This window comes from Cadophora gregata (assembly GCF_030347475.1).
Source record: "Cadophora gregata isolate MNR1 chromosome Unknown scaffold_6, whole genome shotgun sequence".
NCBI lineage: Eukaryota > Fungi > Ascomycota > Leotiomycetes > Helotiales > Ploettnerulaceae > Cadophora > Cadophora gregata.
The window spans coordinates 1,042,122-1,059,656 of NW_026695929.1; the positions used below are offsets into that span (position 1 = coordinate 1,042,122).

At 48.0% G+C, this 17,535-nt stretch overlaps 7 protein-coding genes across 8 annotated transcripts; 3 read left to right on the forward strand and 4 right to left on the reverse strand.

Moving 5' to 3' along the window:
- Positions 1 to 837: 837 nt before the first annotated feature.
- ONS95_012192 (uncharacterized protein) lies at positions 838 to 2,394 on the forward strand (the record flags this gene model as incomplete). The annotated part of the gene is made up of 1 exon (XM_058505808.1): positions 838 to 2,394. One exon carries the CDS (start codon positions 838 to 840, stop codon positions 2,392 to 2,394), a length of 1,557 nt encoding a protein of 518 aa, XP_058358331.1.
- A 727-nt stretch (positions 2,395 to 3,121) lies between these two features.
- On the reverse strand, positions 3,122 to 3,929 carry ONS95_012193 (uncharacterized protein; the record flags this gene model as incomplete). Its single annotated transcript, XM_058505809.1, has 3 exons — positions 3,122 to 3,563; positions 3,687 to 3,771; positions 3,890 to 3,929. 3 exons carry the CDS (start codon positions 3,927 to 3,929, stop codon positions 3,122 to 3,124), a joined length of 567 nt encoding a protein of 188 aa, XP_058358332.1.
- An 849-nt stretch (positions 3,930 to 4,778) lies between these two features.
- On the reverse strand, positions 4,779 to 8,100 carry ONS95_012194 (uncharacterized protein). Of its 2 annotated transcripts, XM_058505811.1 has the most exons (4): positions 6,586 to 8,100; positions 6,102 to 6,529; positions 5,387 to 6,052; positions 4,779 to 5,320 (listed from the first exon to the last, which is right to left on the reverse strand). In XM_058505811.1, exons 1-4 carry the CDS (start codon positions 6,692 to 6,694, stop codon positions 4,892 to 4,894), a joined length of 1,632 nt encoding a protein of 543 aa, XP_058358334.1. In that variant the 5' UTR covers positions 6,695 to 8,100; the 3' UTR covers positions 4,779 to 4,891. The 2 variants fall into 2 exon arrangements, with proteins under 2 accessions (XP_058358334.1, XP_058358333.1); XM_058505810.1 differs by having other exon boundaries at positions 4,779 to 6,052; positions 6,586 to 7,970.
- A 1,853-nt stretch (positions 8,101 to 9,953) lies between these two features.
- On the reverse strand, positions 9,954 to 11,574 carry ONS95_012195 (uncharacterized protein). Its single transcript, XM_058505812.1, has 4 exons — positions 11,136 to 11,574; positions 10,623 to 11,063; positions 10,480 to 10,566; positions 9,954 to 10,418 (listed from the first exon to the last, which is right to left on the reverse strand). The coding sequence occupies exons 1-4, from the start codon at positions 11,206 to 11,208 to the stop codon at positions 10,216 to 10,218; spliced, it is 804 nt and encodes a 267-aa protein (XP_058358335.1). The 5' UTR covers positions 11,209 to 11,574; the 3' UTR covers positions 9,954 to 10,215.
- Positions 11,575 to 12,400: 826 nt separating this feature from the next.
- On the forward strand, positions 12,401 to 14,313 carry ONS95_012196 (uncharacterized protein; the record flags this gene model as incomplete). The annotated part of the gene is made up of 2 exons (XM_058505813.1): positions 12,401 to 12,665; positions 12,734 to 14,313. 2 exons carry the CDS (start codon positions 12,401 to 12,403, stop codon positions 14,311 to 14,313), a joined length of 1,845 nt encoding a protein of 614 aa, XP_058358336.1.
- A 128-nt stretch (positions 14,314 to 14,441) lies between these two features.
- ONS95_012197 (uncharacterized protein) lies at positions 14,442 to 16,139 on the reverse strand (the record flags this gene model as incomplete). Its single annotated transcript, XM_058505814.1, has 2 exons — positions 14,442 to 14,474; positions 14,526 to 16,139. The coding sequence occupies 2 exons, from the start codon at positions 16,137 to 16,139 to the stop codon at positions 14,442 to 14,444; spliced, it is 1,647 nt and encodes a 548-aa protein (XP_058358337.1).
- Positions 16,140 to 16,476: 337 nt separating this feature from the next.
- PRE6 (Proteasome subunit alpha type-4) lies at positions 16,477 to 17,482 on the forward strand (the record flags this gene model as incomplete). Its single annotated transcript, XM_058505815.1, has 5 exons — positions 16,477 to 16,507; positions 16,558 to 16,564; positions 16,617 to 16,669; positions 16,723 to 17,110; positions 17,158 to 17,482. 5 exons carry the CDS (start codon positions 16,477 to 16,479, stop codon positions 17,480 to 17,482), a joined length of 804 nt encoding a protein of 267 aa, XP_058358338.1.
- Between the last annotated feature and the right edge of the window lie 53 nt (positions 17,483 to 17,535).

The following is a 17,535-nucleotide window of genomic DNA, read 5'->3' on the forward strand; positions in this document are numbered from 1 at the left end:
CTGCATTGTTTTACATGGCGGGCACACTGCACTCTCCTACTTGTTCCCAATTCCATGATGTGTTCAAAATGTTTTGAGTGATTTCTCCCCGCATCATACCCCTCCATTTCGGATGAGTTCTGCAAGCCTAGAAAACCTAAGCAAGAGTGAACACAAATTACCTAATGATCAAATACAGTTTCCGTAGATCCGGAAATGGAATGATGTTAAAGTTGAGAAACAAAATAGAGTTCATTGTGGAGACAGCTCTAACACGGCAGTTGAATCTTGAGTGCATTGGTCGAAATTGGTTGTGTGGGCTACATGTTGAACATCAGACGAACTCGTCTAAATATTTCTCGACTAAAGATTCAGATATAACATATGTAATTATCAGAACAGGTGTCGCTTCATGCGTCGCAGAGAAGTGCTCAAGTGGTGAGTTGGTAGTACGGGAGGAAACAGACACCAAGCCACTGCCAAGGAATCCCGACAAACCTAAAATCAACACCTTTCATCTAAATTCCTCTTATCTTGAAATTTCAGGATGTTATGCGCTCCACTTACATACCACATTCACTTCTATTGCCATTGTTAGCCATAACTTCATAAGTTATACTTCTGGAAACAAGTTTTACACATCTAAGATGCTTCTGCCAAGCTGGGTAAATTCACCCATGGTGTATTTCACAAACTTTACCTACAGTATCCCTTCAATTGTGGAGGTTGACTGTGAAGTGCATAAAATTAGAAACATGGTATTTAACAATCGCAGGTTTCTGCTTGCTTTTCCCTTTCCTTTCGGAGCACTCGCTCATTTCAATCGTTCTTCAACACCTCCCAGGACACTCCTTCACCATGGCTCGCTTAACAACCATCCTCCTCTCGTGCCTCCTATTCCTGGGAACATTAATCCACGCCCAAGAAACTTCTACCTCTCCCCCACCCCCAAGCAACACCCCCACCCCCCTCGTAACCTGCCTCAACTCTGTCTCAATCCCCTACAGCATCTCCTCCAACGCCACCTGGGCAAGCGACATCTCCCCGTGGCAACTCCGCATCACACCCACCCCATCAGCCGTCATCCGTCCCACCAGCTACTCCCAGATCGCAGCAGCCCTCTCCTGCGCATCGGTGACTTCAACAAAAGTAGCTTGCCGCAACGGTGGCCACAGCTACGGCTCCTACGGCGTTGGGGGCAACGATGGAGCGCTGGTCATGTACATGGATGCTTTCCAGAACATGACATTCGACGCATCGACTGGGCTGTTGACGTATGGAGGCGGAAGTATAGTTGGTGATGTCGCGACATGGGCGTGGGAGACGTATGGCGTGCATTTCCCGCACGTGAGAGCGAATCGAGTTGGGCTGGCGGGATCGTCAATTGGCGGTGGTTTTGGGCCTACGTCACGGTTCCTAGGGACGCCGATGGATAATCTGGAGAGTGTGGAATACATGCTCGTTAACGGGACGATCGTGACTGCTTCGCGCACGAAGAATCCTGATTTGTTTTGGGTGGTTCAGGGTGCGGGGTCGTCGTATGGTGTTTTGCTTTCGTTGACGACTAGGACATGGAAGCCGGTCTATGATCAAGTGACGAATTTCACTGTCAGTGTTGGGAACGTCGATATCGATACTGGCGTCAAGGCTCTGCTCGCGATTCAAGAGTATGCTCTCGGTGGTGGATGTCCGGACGAGTTGTCTCTCCGGTGGCAGTTAACTGCACCTCCATATTCTGGCTCAGGGTTCTTCTACGGCGATCCTGCGACTTTCCAAGCAGCCATTGCACCATTGATGGCAAAGCTCCCCACAGGAACTACTCTGACAACTGCAGTGGCTGATTTCTGGGCTATGGAGAACATCGCTACGCCATCCATATCCTCCAAAATCGATACGTTCCCCCCACGGAACTTCTATCTTCAAGCACTCGTTTTGAGGACTGATCAACCTTTCACATATGAAAGTGCATTTGCCCTGTACAACTCCACAACAATAGCATTCAACCGCACTGACATGACAAAATTTGGGTTCATCGACCTCTGGGGTGGAGTTTCTCGCAACATTAAAGACAGCGACACATCGATGGCGCACGCGAATTCTCTCTTCTTGATCCGGTGGGAAGGTCGCTTAGCTCCTGGACTGACAACCTTCCCTAGTGACGGGATTCCGTATCTGAAAGGGCAGATGAGAGTCTTTGAGGATCAGTTGACGAAGGAGGGTGTTCCACTGAGAGGATTCGTGAATTATCGTGACACGGAGCTGACGGAAGCGGAGTGGAGTAAGAGGTTGTATGGGGGAAATTGGGACAGGATGTTGGACATCAAGAGGAATTATGATCCCGAGGGGATATTTACTGCTAATCCGCAGAGTATCCCGGTTTGGAAGCCGGGGAAATGGAGAGAGCTTGAGGGGTGAGAAGGGGAGTGGGCTTAGAAATACCTTTCGAGAGGAAGATAAAACTGATGCTCATTTTTTGTTTTCTGCAAAGAAAGTCACATTAGTCTCGATTTGTGACTTTACATTCGATGCCAGCCTGCATCTTCTGAAGACCGAAAGAACACTCTTCCAAGAAGTTAGTGACACTTGCCGCGCGATCGATGTACCATGGCAAAACAATGTTCTCCACGCTAAACATAGGGTCAGGAAGGAGCCCAGCATGTGACAACTGGTTGCTGGGTACGCTTTCCAAAACTGGCAATTCTTCTCCGGGAAGTTTGTTGTCCGACTCCAATTTGGAGCGGATCATTCTTTCGGTCTCGCTATTTCAGTGCATAGCCATGTACTAGACCTATGCCTCTATGACATGCGAGAGATTTTCAAATTCTGAAAGCTGAACTCACTTCAAGAAAATCCAAGAAGCTTGGAAGATGGCACTTGCCAACGGATATTCATAGCACCATATCTCAATAGTAAAATGTGCTTGCAGTACCTGTAATGAAAGTCTTCTTCAATGATGTGTACAGTCGCGATAATCGCATTCCGCTCCTCCTGAACCAAGCAAGCATCAGCAAGTCTTGTATCGCAGCCCATCCCAATGCTCCCACTATCCTTACCCAGTTCGTTGATCCCAACTGACAGCATCGCCATCCACACCATCACGCCCACACTTTGTTATTTCTCCTCCCATATAACAACAACCCACCTAATATGCCAAAGCCAGGTACAGAGTGCTAACAGCCGTTAACCCCACAACCGTCCACCCCGTCTTAATAACCGTCTGGTTGCTAAAAGTCTTCCCTGTGTCCCATGCCAAATGCCTCAACCCATTCCAGCTATGAAATGTAAATGGCAGCGCCGCCACGAACTTGATGCCAAACTTCGCCGCAACAGGCAGCGCACCGAAAGCTGCGGCCAGACTTGCAGAGTCCAGATGCATGCCTGTGAGAGGGGAGGCGAGGTATGCGAGGCCGAACAGATAGAAGGGGACGGCGACAGTGAGGCCAGTAACACGGTTGAGAGAGGAGAGAATCCAGGTTATTTGCGGGCGGTAGATTCCGAGGTTGGGAGAGGTTGGACGCTTTTTGCGCTGTTCAACGAGGATGTTGTAGCTGTCGGCGGGGGTCATCTTTTGGGTTGCGACGGGGCTGTGAGGGAGTGGTTAGCGGGTGCAATCACATTATATAATCATGCGGAGAAATTCGATATTTTAAACTGGACGGCATTGAAAAGATGATGCTGGAGCCGATATGAAGGAGACAAAGACATACCGAGTCTGCATTGAAGTTCCAATTGCCAAAGGTGCAGCAACCTTCTTGAAGACCAGCTGCGAGGCCATGCCAGGTCTCATAACGACTGATGACCATCAATTAGCATCTGCAGAACCAGCATAATAATTCCTCCCATCCCAGTCCATCCATAATTAATATCCAGCAGCCCAGAGCTCCGGAGGTTGAAGGAGGGGGATACTCACGCCTGCGCATCGCCTGTTGTGTAGCTCTCTGTGCCAACATCTTGCCGTCTGGTCTGTCGTCGTGATCTTCGTACAGCTGCTATGAGAAGTAGACCGACAATTGCTGGCTAGTATAGTCGTGGTGTTGTTGAATTGTCCTGGCAGTCAATCAAAGCAAGCATGAAGCTCAATTGTCGTGTCGTCGTTCCCGGCTCTTTCCACCCATCCAGTCCCTCGGCAACCACCAGCCAATCATTTCTTCCAGATTCCCAAGCTCGCTCGATTTCATGATTACCTCAGCACTGACTAATCACCAAGACCATTCTCAAATAAATTTTCGTGCTTCCCGAAATGCTTTTAAAAGGTAAGAGCATCCAAACCACCACGGCGCCAGAAAATCATGTGGCGACGTCGGTGATATGGCTGGACGGCAGCGTTATGCTGTTGTCTCTTTGCCATGCATAGCCGGTGTTCGGAGAGGGAAGGATCTGTCGTTAATCTCGACCTCGAGGATGCCATCTCGAGGTCGTTTCATTTTATGATCTATATTACTTTGCCTGATTGCTTAATTACCTGGATAAGGGACTGGAATGAAGTTTTGAAATTGAACACGAGAACCTATGGAATTGGGCACGGGAAGGGTTGGGGACAAATGGCACCAATGACGCTGCGATCGTTCCTGGGTGCAACCTTTCGAATGAGTGCGAACAGATGGCCCATGCCCAGTGCTTATCGTCCCCCTTGACCCCTAGTTCTCATGAGGCTTCCAATGCTCACTATTTATTGCTGCAGCCCAACAATGGACAGAATGTACTGAGCTGAGGATGTCGACAGCAAATCTCGAAGCAAATTTCAGATTGTGGTCACGTGGAAGCCAGTCATTTTGAATGTCAGAACTCAGATTTGGCAATTAAATTTTCGTTTATTCATATCTATAATCATTTACCTATGCTCCACTCTATCTGAATAAATTTCGTTCTGAATCGTCCTCGTAAAATCAGAGGTATCTTTCGATGTTACCCTTCAAACATACATTTTCTGTCCCGTAACCTCGACCTCTGCAACACTCATTCTCTTCTCCAGCCCTCCACTCTGCAATCCTGCCCTCAGTGCCTCCTCCTCATCCTTCAACTCACCCCAAACAATGCGGTGCGCCTCCGTAGCTCTCAACTTTCTATCGAAGAGTCTATCAATGCCCTCAAGAGGAATGTTCTTCGTCTCGGGTAGCAAGAAGTACACGAAAACGGCGGAACAGATCATCAATGCCCCAAAGAAGAAATAAACACCGTAGCCCATCGAATCGAACATTTGCGGAGTGAATCTTGCAACTAGGAAATTCCAAAACCAGTTATTGCTCGCAGCGAACGCCTGGGCAAGAGTGCGCACGTTTTGATCAAACATCTCAGAGTTGTAGACCCATGGAGTGGGGTTCCATGTGGGAGAGTAGAAGGCCTATGGTTTTGTTAGTTGGTTGATGGTTGTGGATGTGGGAGGCTCGGCGAGGAAGCGGGTACTTACTGTCCAGAGATAGAAGAAGAATATTGCCGAGATACCAGATGGAGGGAGAGATGTGTGGGGGTGTTCTTGAGGCTTCGCAATGGCGATGTAAGCCCCGACATACCACAAGCAGACACTGCCACCGACCGCACCGATCATCAAGAGACGTCTTCGGCCATATTGATCGATAAGGAAGACAAGGTAGATGAGGGTGAAAACAGTCTTGACAACACCAAAGAGACCAGTAGTGAATAGTGATGTATTGGTTCCTGTGATACCGATAGACTTGAAAATGGTTGGTGAGTAGTAGTTGATAGCGTTGATACCAGAGGTGTTTTGCCAGAAGAAGAGCGAGCCTCCGAGGAAGAAACGCCATTGGATCTTGCGGCTTGAGGCGAGGAGCTTGAAGGGTTGCCAGAATCCGAGACCACCTGCTGCCATTTGCCCCTCGATGTTTTGATCAATGGCGTAGATTTCTTCTTGGATGTAAATGTCGTCTTCCGAAAGGGATCTGATCCAGCAGAGGTTCTTGATTGCTTGCTCTCGCTTGCCCTTGGTCATGAGCCATCTTGGAGATTCGCGGAGCCAGAAAGCGCCAATGAGGAGAAGCCCAGATGGGATAAGTTGGACGGCAAACGGGATGATCCATGAGGTGGTGGAGTGGGGGATAGTTTTGTTGATTCCGTACTGCTTACTGTCAGATTTCGCTCTACGGAAGATTTCGAAGGAGACTTACGTTAATCCAGAAACCGACTAGGCCTCCAATCTGCCATCCAAGTTCGAACATGCAGACAAGTCTTCCTCTAATAGCGGGTGGCGAGATTTCCGAGATGTAAATAGGACTGAGATTCGAAACTCCACCAACCCCAATACCAGCGAGGACACGTCCGCCATAGATTAAACCAAGACCACGGTCACCGTTGGCTCCCAACATCATACCAGCACCGACAGAGAAAATAGCGGCGAACAGAGCAAGTCCAGATGCCCGACCCAAGAAGTAAGCCACGATGTATGCACCCAGAGCACCGAAGAAAGCGCCTGCTTGGTAGCATGACACGATGTTGGCGCTCAGCAAGCTGACTGCTGATTTCGAGAGTTTCTCGAATCCGAATTCGTCCTTAAATGAAGGAAGGGCAATGGTTGTACCGATGAAAGCGCTGTCATCTGAGCAGCTGGATCAGCAAAGTCAATCTTTAAATACTTTGTGGATAGCTACTCACATCCAATCATGACAGCAGCAGATCCAGCAACTGCTGCAACTGCGTAAACTCTCCAGTTGTAGACTGAAGCCGGCGTAGGCCGATCCTCGACTTTGGTGAAAAGACCCATTGTGTTCTCGATCAGGTTCAAGCTCAACAATAGACAGAAGAAGTTGAGAAGTAGTAGTCAATGTGAGTCCTGACTGCTAATGAGCTGTCGATCAGAAACGAATTCCAACCCAGGATATTCTCCAGATCTTATGCAAAATCCGGGGTCTGGGGCAAGATAATGATTCTTCCGGTCTGGCCGTTCGATAAATTCAGAAGAGCTCTATAGCTCTGGCAGCTAAAAGTAGCTCTTTTGCCTCGCCCGCCGAGCATTTTCTTCCCCATCCCGCCCTTCCCCCACTGCAATGCAGGTGATGGCAAAGTTTTCATCCGCTCCACTCTTGAAGCTTCTGGTCTCCACTCCCTTCGTGCCCTCCGTGGACGGAAATTGCTCCATCGGTCTTCGACGGTCGAGATCTGGGGTCGGGTAGTCTAGTGAAGAGTGGTGAGACTTGAAGCTCGACACCAATGCAGGTTAGTTGAGGCCAGACCCCGCGATCAGCTAGACCTGCGATGATCTTGATTGGACGTACTGATCCAGCCCAGGTGCTTGAGTCTTTAACCGTCGCGCGGAATGCTTTCTTGAAGGCATCGACATTGGGTAGCTCGAGTAGTCGGCTGGGGCGGGTCAACATCGATTGGACTCGACTCAGCGCCAGGAGGATGGCTTGCAGCCTTCGAGCTTGGTTGGTGTCTAATATATGGAAGCTTTGCCGAGGACGGGACACGGGGGGGAAGATGGGATAGCCGCGTCTCTTGATTGGTCTCTCTGGCTGACTAATGGAGGATCTCCACAGAGGATCTGCCTCGATGTAACATTTGTTGCATGTCGCAGAAAGCTTCCCTCACGGTCGGAGAAGGCAAATGTCCCAGGAACGAGGAGACGAGTCGAGCTTCGTCCGGCGACGAGGGTTGATGGGCATGGCTCGAGGCACTCCAAATCCCTTGCCCACCTGCGTGCTTCGTAAATTTATATACCCTACCTTGGCAAAGCTTGATGACTTTCGTCCCCTGATCAATACTTATTAGTGAGTCTAATGGCAACGGGAGGAGTAATGGATTAGCTTTGGAATATGTGTGGAAGCAGGTTGGTGATCAACATCTGGGGATGGCGGGGGAGGGCTAGATTTATTCAAGTCCGAGATCTGCTGAAGGCTGGAAGACTCAAGTGAGGGCAGATCATGGCTATTCGGGTTCGAGCCTCAACATGTAAGTCATCAGATCAGAGCTCCATGAATCGTCCAGGGACCCGTAACGACCCAGCGTCCAAGCTCGATGATATGAAGGTCTAGGTACCTACTGGGCAGAACCTAAGGCGACGTAAGTCACATGACTATACTTCTTGACAGTCTCTGTTGCACATCGCAAAGCTGCAGCTTGAAGCAAGGCAGATTTTGCGGCTCTGTGAAGCTTTCTTCCGGATCAAAGATCAAGAAGTTGTGTCGTACGATGCGTCTCTGGAAGCCAATGGCAGCCCGATGCCACCTTCACCCAATTCTCGCTTACTGTGTTGTTGGTTTGTTTTGTTGAGTCAGGGTCAATATTTACCCGCCATCCTCACTCTTGACTTCCAATCTCGGTATACATGCTTTGAAGAAGCAAAGCAGCAAGTCTACACTTCGTCTGTACTCTATCGTAACAGTCCATGATTTGGGGTAGCAATCATCAATTCTTCGGCTCTCCTAAGCACAACAAAGGATCCCTACATCTCCTCAGTAAGCAATGACAAACTCGCTGACAATGTCTGTATCCCATTACGCAACGATACACAACGATACAAGGCAGGTGGCTAGCCTTTCAATACACCTGCTAGACCCTGCTTTCGGTCTCACATCTATCTCTCTCCCGGCCGAACTGCCAGTTTTGCTGCTATTGCTATCTGGATCCAAGGGTAAGGCATAGATTGCTCTTGCAATTCACCAGGCTCAAGAAGTCCACTCGAATACCCATTGAAATCTTTCTTATGTTGAGTTTTGAATGTTGGATATTGGAAGAATCATGACTGGCTCGTTCCCATACGATAAGCTGTCCACCAAGAAGTCCTGGAAAATGGCCCTGGCGGAAAAACCCAGTCCACAAAACTTGAGATTAGTCGAGTTCGAGTATAAGAACTTGCCCGAATGAGTTTATTCCTGAATAACATTGATACCATTATATAGGTAAATGGAGATCCAAAGTTCGCATCCCAAGACATCTCAAATCCGCAGGCTCAAAAGGACGCCAGCGTAGATGCTTGAATCAGGTTTCACCATTAGTAGTCCATGTGATGGATGGCACGTAAGAACAATTTCTGGGCTCTTTCTTGGGACTCAATATGTTCGGTAACATTGCGAATTTCTTGAACACTGACTTGTTTTCTACAAATTGTTTATCGCTAGTGGAGAGAATCTAGGTCTGAAGATCCCGGATCAAAGTCTGGTTTGTTTGAGGGCGGTAGAATTGTTTTCTGTTTTCATCTAGGCTCCTATGACGAGAGTTATGGAAGAAAAATTCTCGAGTTATGGGGGGCTGGGGGCAGGCGTGCGGAATTTCAGTGACCTTTATTAGTCTCATGTTTGCCACTTTGACAAGCTGCGACTGTAGCAATAGAAAAGGGCTCTGGTACGCCTACAAAAAAATGTATTCTGGAAGTCTTCAATACAAGAATGTCATTGGATATGTACTGTAACGTAATTTCGGTTTGTCCGCCTCGCACGTGCCCGACCCTTAGGATACCTCGCAGTCAATTGCAAGCTTGATGACCAACGACCACGCGCTTTGGAAATATAAATTATAGGAAGTATTGGAAGCCCTGACTTCATCAGGAGTGAAAAATTTGATGGATTCTAACTCGCAATACCCGGTCATTCTCCTGGATGACAACAAAGACACCATCCATTTCAGCACGGGAATCAAATGGGCTCACTCCGATGGACGCTACAAAAATTTCTCATAGCTTACCTAAGTTTCAGATCCGTTGCTATTTCAACAAGGGCTCTCTCTCAGCTTAGAACGACCTTTGAGCAAGCATAGGCCATTACCGAGAAGGGGGGAAAATCCACTCCAGGCCATCGTAGTTTGCGCCGAGCTCCAAAACAATGCTTCCGTCAGCGTCGTAATTGATGATATCCTGGGCATAAGAACTCCTGGAAAGCGTTCTGCTGCATTCTGATCTGCATTCTAGTTCTATTCGCTTAAGGTTACGCTACAACAGGGGGGGAAAGGGGGGGGTTGCTTAATCTGTCACATCAGGTAGCCGCTTTTCTGGTACATTGACTGATCTCCATGAGAAGACATTCAGAGGCAAGGTTTTGTATTCTTCATCTATTCCCTCTAGGGATTGATGTGGAACAAATGGTGCTTGTCTGGTTCTGATTTTTCATTGGTCGAGTAATTCATGCATTTGTTCTTTGAGAAAAATACTTGCTAGTAAGCTTTCCGAAATCCTGACGATATTCATGACTAGAGAATCAAAATTCCTATTTCGCACCCAAACTTTGACGTGTAAGTAGGCAGTAAAAGAATGAATCGAAATAAGAACAGTAAAGAGAAGCAGCTGAACAACTACATGACATTGCAATAGGACGGCAGAATGCTTGTAACAGCACTGGTTACGGCATGTACAGTCCCCAATCCCACTTCATTAGCCTCTGCAGCTTTGTGCTCATTGGCCGTCGTAAGACTGAAGATAAGATGGTTCATCTGAGTCTGGGTGAGTGGTTTCTCGAGTGGCCTCCAGCCCTCCTTGAAAGGAAGCCGTTCCTCTTCTAATTTACCGTGTCAGACATATCCTTGTTTGCTGATTCAAGTGTGGGTGACGCTTCGTACCAAACAAGACTTTCAAGTATTCCAATGGAATCTTCCCATCCTTCGGATCTCCCAGTATACCCAGGAACAGTGCAGACTCTCCATAGCCTTTGTAACAGAAGTGTCAATAAATCATGTTTTTCAATTGCCATCAAGTCACTCACTCAGAATAAACTCCTTTATCCCATACTGGAAGTCTTTTCCCGCCTCCTCATGGGATTTCTTCGCCGCCATGACCCTTTCATACCTCGCCTTACTCACACTTGCAAAATCTGTCTCAGTCTTCTCCCCATAACTATTCATAACCCCCTCCCAGACACTCTTGTCAAATGAATGGTTGTCGCCAAACGCGACGTCATTTCTTGAAAGCGAGACATCATGCTCGATGACACCATGTTTTCTGAGATGGTCCAAATCAAAAGAGTGAGCACTGTGGTCGGGATTCGTGGTGAGTGCCCCAGTTGCAAAGATGTTTGCTATTTTGGAGTCAAGGTTGATGGATTTGGTGAGGACGGACACAATTTGTCCTTTAGTGATGTTTCTGCCGTTATGCGGGAGTATATGGTGGTTTGAGAGTGCGTTGATCATTGGACAGGGTGAGCGGACTGGTTCAGATGTCAATATTATACCACACGAGACTTTGACAACCAGCATATCTGGTGAGAAAGGACTCGTACCATCTCCTTCTCCAGCAGGCTCCCATCTGCTCCAGTCAGTGGGTGGATGACTCTCTGGGGTTTCGGTCGCCATTTCAAATGTGTTGTGATGCAATGGCGAAGTGCCGTCCGACCGGTGCAAGTATAGTATTGAGACAGTAGATTGTTCGCAGAAGGGTACTTTTATGGAGGGTAAAAATAAAACGGCGCGACTTGACGTTTTTATAAGTTCCTGTGCCTAAGCAAGGCTGGAGAAGCATTGCAACATTGCCAACATCCCCATAAGCATCCCGCCCTTTCCCCACGGACTACTCGCTGTCTCGGGTCGCACTCGTCTTCTAAGTCGTACCACAACCTTGAATCTGCATATTTAACCCGGCAAATAAGACACAGTTAAAATCATCATGGCAAAGCTGAGCAGGCGCGAATGCATGCATGTAGTTTTCAGCTGGCGATGTAGCACCAATCAGGATGGGAGCTTTTGTCAGACGGTTGAAGAGATGCATTATCAATGCAGATATTCCATACACCATAGCTGCATGACATTTCTTCACAGTTGGCCATCTTGATAAATAAAACGCGACTTTCAAATTCTCGTCAGGGGATTGATTTGTTTATTTTACTCGCTAAAAAGAACTGATGAGATCTTCGAACAAGGATCTAACCTTAACTTACCTACCTACCTTCATAGGGAGGTGCGAAAACGTGACCCGCAAGGCAAAGCCTCCACCAGCGGCAAGAAGGTGCGGCTGAACTTCCGAGACAACTACTTCTTTTGGCATCAGAATCAAAATCTCCGGCCGAAACGCACGTCCATATCATATCATTGATTATCGCAGGGTGGTGGTGCCATCGCAAACACATGGCCAACAGGCAGCTCAGCTCACCAACTTCACCAGCTCCGAACTTGTACCAGCCTCGCTTCAGTACCAACAATGGCACCTAGGGAGCGAACCTGCTGTGAACAAATAATATTCTTACTCTTCGATGTGATCGTCATTGTCGTCCTCTATCCCGTAGTGCTCCTTTTCCGTCTTCTCCAACGCATCTTCGTCCATGGCAACCCTCCCACGACAACCACCACGACCGAGCTCTCAGAAACCAAAATAGCACCCATATCTATCGCGACAAATGTGATATTCTCTGACGGTTACACACCGTATGAAGAAGCTACGCCCTGTTTCCGATGCCAGGCCATCAATCTCGCTGATTTAACTTCTTAATCTGGGTTCGCTCATTGTAAGACATACGATGAATTGCATTTGGCTGCAAAAGGGGGGTGTAAAATGTGCACGTTGTTGATGCTGGCTATTGAGAGGAGTGATAAGAAGAGGAGTGCAACGTATTGGCAAGCATTCCGCGCTACGCATGTGTCGACTTATGAGGTGCGACCTACTTTGACCTTGGTTGCGAGAGAAAAAGCGAGAGAGACGGGGTTGAGGTCTGATTTGGTGGAGCTTCGATTAGAGAGGTCAGATGGATGGCTGGAAGGTCCCAGGTGGGAGAAAAGAAGTGAGCTGTTGGCTGTGGTGGGTTTGTATGCTGATGCAGGTATGTTGACTTTCCTGTCTGCTATTCGTTTAAGAAAGGACAAGAACAACGTGATTGATCCTTGTCAGATTCGGCTGCCCAAGTATTCATATCCGGACGACGAATCCTATGTGAATCCTCAGCTGTAGATGCCATCTCCATGCGCGAGCGCTGGATCAAGGAGATTCTCCATTCAGACGACATCTCACAACGTGATCTCCAACCTACAGTCCAAGAACTACCCAAGCGAGTCCTCGACATATCGTCACAGACAGATGATGAAGAAGACACAATCAAACTTATCGAGAACACTGGGTCATCACCAATGCAAGACCGCTACATCGCACTCAGTCACTGCTGGGGCCGCCTAGGTCACGTCCGTCTCACCGAATCGACACTCGAGCAGATGAAGAGCGGGCTTCCAACGTCTAGTCTAGCAAAGAACTTCCGCGATGCAATCACCATCACCCGACTCCTAGGTCTGCGGTACCTCTGGATTGATGCACTATGCATCTTGCAAGATTCACAGGTGGACTGGGAATTGGAGTCTGCGAAAATGGGCCAGTACTATCAGAAAGCGTGGCTTACGATTGCAGCGGGTATGTCTGATGGTGGAAAAGCGGGGTTACTGGCGAAGAGGAGTCCTCATGGTTTGGCTCACATTAGATTGAAAACGAGGCCCAAAGCGGCGAGAGATTCCAGCACACGGCAATCATTCACAGTATATTTCGCATTGGATCCAATAAAACCGTCGACACAATGCCCAATTCGGACAAGGGGATGGACATTCCAGGAAGAGCTGCTGTCGAGACGATATCTCAGTTTCGAGACAACTCAGACATATTTGAGATGTGGAACCATCGTGCATCATGAGTGTGGAAGGCAAGACGATCTGATGAGAGATGAATCGCCGTTCATGGAAGGCGAGCAGCTTTTGCAGAGGAAAGATTGGTTGGAAATTGTAAGCAGATATAGCAGTCGAAACTTGACAAAGGAGTCAGATAAGTTGCCTGCTTTGTCTGGGCTCGCTCATGAGTATTGTGTTAGATGGGGAGGCGAGTATCTGGCGGGGCTTTGGAGACAGGATCTATGGAGGAATTTGCTGTGGAGGAGAAACGAGACTTATACATTACCTGAGCCGCGACGGCCCAGTGAATATCGAGCACCGAGCTGGTCGTGGGCCAGTCTAGATGGGAGGATCGAGTTCGTGGGACCAGCCAGTATTCATGATGAGGTGAAGATCCTGATCGAGAGTGTGAATATGGAACTGTCCGGTAGAGATCCAATGGGTCAGGTATCTGGCGGGACAATGAAAGTGAGAGGTGTGGTAGTGAAGATGGATGCGTATGGTAATATTCCGAAGCGCCTTGGGATCAAGCTGAGGACGTGCTACGATGTACCTGGTGAGGTCCGGCCCGAAATTCCAGCGAGGGATCAGTATTTGCTGTGGATTTGTAAGACGGCGGGATTGATCCTCAGACGTACGATAGTGCACACTAACACGGGGGATTTTGTGCAGCAGGCTTTGCCGAGATTGGAGTTCGAGCGTGTAGGGTATTTCTCGACAAATCTAGGCTCTGAACTGGACAGCTTCTGGTCGAATGTCAAATTGAACGGCCTGTATGAACAGAGGCGATTTATATACCCAGAGGTGATACACCTTGTTTAGGATATCCTGAGTAACATAAATAAACTTGAAGACGAGTATAACTCGAGCAACTACATCAGGAGCCAGTTCCAGTTATGGGTATATGCTGTGTCTATTTTGAATAAATGTACAGTAACCATGTAGGTTCATCATATGTATTTGTAAGGATTCATAATTCCATTCTAGCTTCCGTATTAGTTCATGCTGTCACAGACGAGAGCTGGCAGACTTACCGGATCGTACAGCTCCTTGATCTGTTTCATGAGCTTGATCATCGTCTCGCTTCGACTGTATCCAATGTAATTCTTCTTCGCAAGTCCCAATCCATGTTCGGCGCTGATACTGCCGTTTCGCTTGGCAATCCACTCATACACGAAAGGCTCTAAAACCTTCTCAACTCGCTTATCGTACCTTCGCACTGCTACATTAAGATGCAGATTAGAGTCACCCATGTGGCCATATCCTACAACGTCAACAACAGGGTGGTCGTCAGTGTCTCCCATAAGACCTGACTCCTTGATCTTTGCTTTGGTCTCTTCGACTAGAGCATATAGCTCATTGATGGGTATCGACAGGTCATACTTGTAGACACCACCCCAATGGCCCAAGCACTCGGGAACACCTTCTCTCCAGCCCCAGAGAGCTCTGACTTGAGTCTCATCTTGCGCAACTACACCATCATTGACAATTTCGTTCTCCATAACATGCTCGAGGAACTTCTCAAGCTTCTCGTTGTCGTGCTCGGAGTTTGATCCACTAGTCTCGATCAGACAATAGAATGGGTGCTCTCCTTCCAAAGGTCGTTTGTTCTTCGTAACTTTGTGAACAAGATTTTGTGACTGGCTGTCCATGAGTTCGAATGCGGACAGAATCTCTGAGAGTTGTCCCTTGGCCTCTTTAAAAGCTTCCTGGACTTTTTCGTACGACTCAAGACCGAAGAAAGCAACATTAATGGCTTTGGAACGCTGAGGGCATATCACAGAAACACCTGTGATGATTCCGATCGTACCCTCGCCTCCAATAAATAGTTGCTTCAGATCGTATCCAGTGTTGTTCTTCCGTAACTTGGAAAGATCATCTACAATTGTTCCATCGGGAAGGACTGCCTCAATCCCTAGGACACTACCATGGAGACTACCATACCGTAATAATCTCAGGCCTCCAGCGTTTGTTGCAACATTGCCTCCGATATGACAAGATCCCTTTGCCCCTAGATCCAATGGGAAGATGTACCCCTTCTCCGCGAGAAAGTTGTCAGTAACTTCCAGAATGCATCCAGCGTCCAAGACCAAAGCTCCGGAAACGTCATCAAAGGACCGTATTTGGTTCATTCGGCTCATGTTGATCACGATTTCATCAAAAACCGGTACCGATCCTCCAACGAGTCCAGAATTGCCACCCTGTGGTACCACGGCCAGCATATTGTCATTGCAGTATTTCAGCACTTTGCTTACTTCCTCCGTCGATCCAGGTTTTAGCACTAGCTTCGTGTGTCCCCTGTATTTTCGCATCCAGTCTCCATTGAAAGGTTCAATATCTTCCGTGGCATCTTTCGTAACGCCATCAATAATAGCTGATTCTTTCCCTAACAAGTCCTTGAAAAACTTGACATGTTCCGGAGTAAGCTCCGCAAATTTCGAGTCGCGTTTGATTTCGGGATAGGTTTCGGATGTGAATTTGATTGTTTTGGAGGACCCTGTTGTTCCCTTTGCTATGCCTTCGGTCTCTTCCGTTGTTGCCGTGCTTTGCAATCGAATCTGGGGTAGAGCTCTCAACTGTCGAGTGCATGGCGAAGAGGCGATTCGAGCTCTGCGAAGAGCAAGTGTGACTCTGGAGCGGCTTGCCATCTTTGAATAAAGCTAATTGACCTCCGAAACTGGTCTCTTGCCCTTGCAACCAAATATCAGACGTTCGACGTTGATTGAAGCTTGCTAGTACGGAATAGTGGGGAGATCAACTTGACCTTAACATTGATATGTCGGCTCATCATCGGACCTCAGCCTTGCCATTCTACCCTAAACCCTTTTAGGGTCAACAGAGCTCGCGCGTCTTGGTGCAGCCTACTCATACCAAACGACCACCATTACGAACATCCAACTCATCCAATTTCTCAACGCCTGCTTCCTACTGCACGATACTTACGAAGCTGCACCTTTGATACCCCCTCTCAATCAAGCATAAATCATGGCGTCAGGATACGATAGAGCTCTCTCAGGTAAGCTCAAGCTCGCAACTGTCTGTTGACTGAAGCTAACAATATTATAGTCTTCAGGTTTGTTGTGCACAACGCGCGAGCTCTAGATATTTTTTAACGATCCAAATAGTCCCGATGGGCATGTCTTCCAAGTCGAATACGCGCTCGAGGCCGTAAAGAGAGGTATGGTGGAGAATGGAGCGATATGCCAGGTCCGAGAGCTAAAAGAACTGCAGGAACATGTGCCGTAGGGGTGAAGGGAGCAGATATCGTGGTATTGGGATGCGAGAAGCGATCAGCCATGAAACTCCAAGATACCCGCATCACACCTTCAAAGATCGGTCTCGTCGATACCCATGTCTGCCTCGCCTTCGCAGGACTCAACGCCGATGCCCGCATCTTAGTCGACAAAGCCAGATTAGAAGCCCAATCCCATCGTCTTACTGTCGAGGATCCGGTTACGATAGAGTACATCACGAAGTATGTTGCGGGCGTACAGCAGAGATACACACAGAGCGGTGGTGTCAGGCCATTTGGAATCAGTACATTGATTGTTGGCTTCGATCCCAACGACAAGACCCCCAGACTGTACCAGACAGAGCCATCAGGAATCTACTCTGCATGGTATGCCAGATGCCAAAGTCGTTTGATAATGTCTAACAAGTCTACAGGAAAGCAAATGCAATTGGCAGATCCAGCAAGACCGTCCGCGAGTTCTTAGAGCGAAACCACAAGGATGATATGGATCGGGAGGCTACAATCAAGTTGACTATCAAGTCGTTATTGGAGGTTGTGCAAACAGGCGCCAAGAACATCGAGATTGCTATCATGGCACCTGGAAAGCTTCTCGAAATGTTGCCAGTAGAGGACATTGAGGCGTATGTTAAAAACATCGAACAGGAGAAGGTTGAGGAGGCGGCCAAGAAGAAGAACACACGAACACCAGGTTCTGGTAATGCTGCGATCTTGACGAGACCTGCTGAGGGAAGCAGTTAGATGAGCTTGTGCTGAGCTTGCACTATCTCATAGAGCCATTGTACAATAGAAAA

What these genes read in the sequence shown, in the direction of transcription:
- ONS95_012194 (XM_058505811.1), bottom strand. Translation starts at nt 6,694, where the DNA reads ATGGGTCTTTTCACCAAAGTCGAGGATCGGCCTACGCCGGCTTCAGTC. An exon ending in TGCTGCTGTCATGATTGGAT is followed by an intron (nt 6,530 to 6,585) that starts GTGAGTAGCTAT and finishes CCAGCTGCTCAG; the next exon opens with ATGACAGCGCTTTCATCGGT. An exon ending in TAGTCGGTTTCTGGATTAAC is followed by an intron (nt 6,053 to 6,101) that starts GTAAGTCTCCTT and finishes GACAGTAAGCAG; the next exon opens with TACGGAATCAACAAAACTAT.
- ONS95_012195 (XM_058505812.1), bottom strand. Translation starts at nt 11,208, where the DNA reads ATGGCGACCGAAACCCCAGAGAGTCATCCACCCACTGACTGGAGCAGA. An exon ending in GCCTGCTGGAGAAGGAGATG is followed by an intron (nt 11,064 to 11,135) that starts GTACGAGTCCTT and finishes CATCTGAACCAG; the next exon opens with TCCGCTCACCCTGTCCAATG. An exon ending in ATACTTGAAAGTCTTGTTTG is followed by an intron (nt 10,419 to 10,479) that starts GTACGAAGCGTC and finishes ACGGTAAATTAG; the next exon opens with AAGAGGAACGGCTTCCTTTC.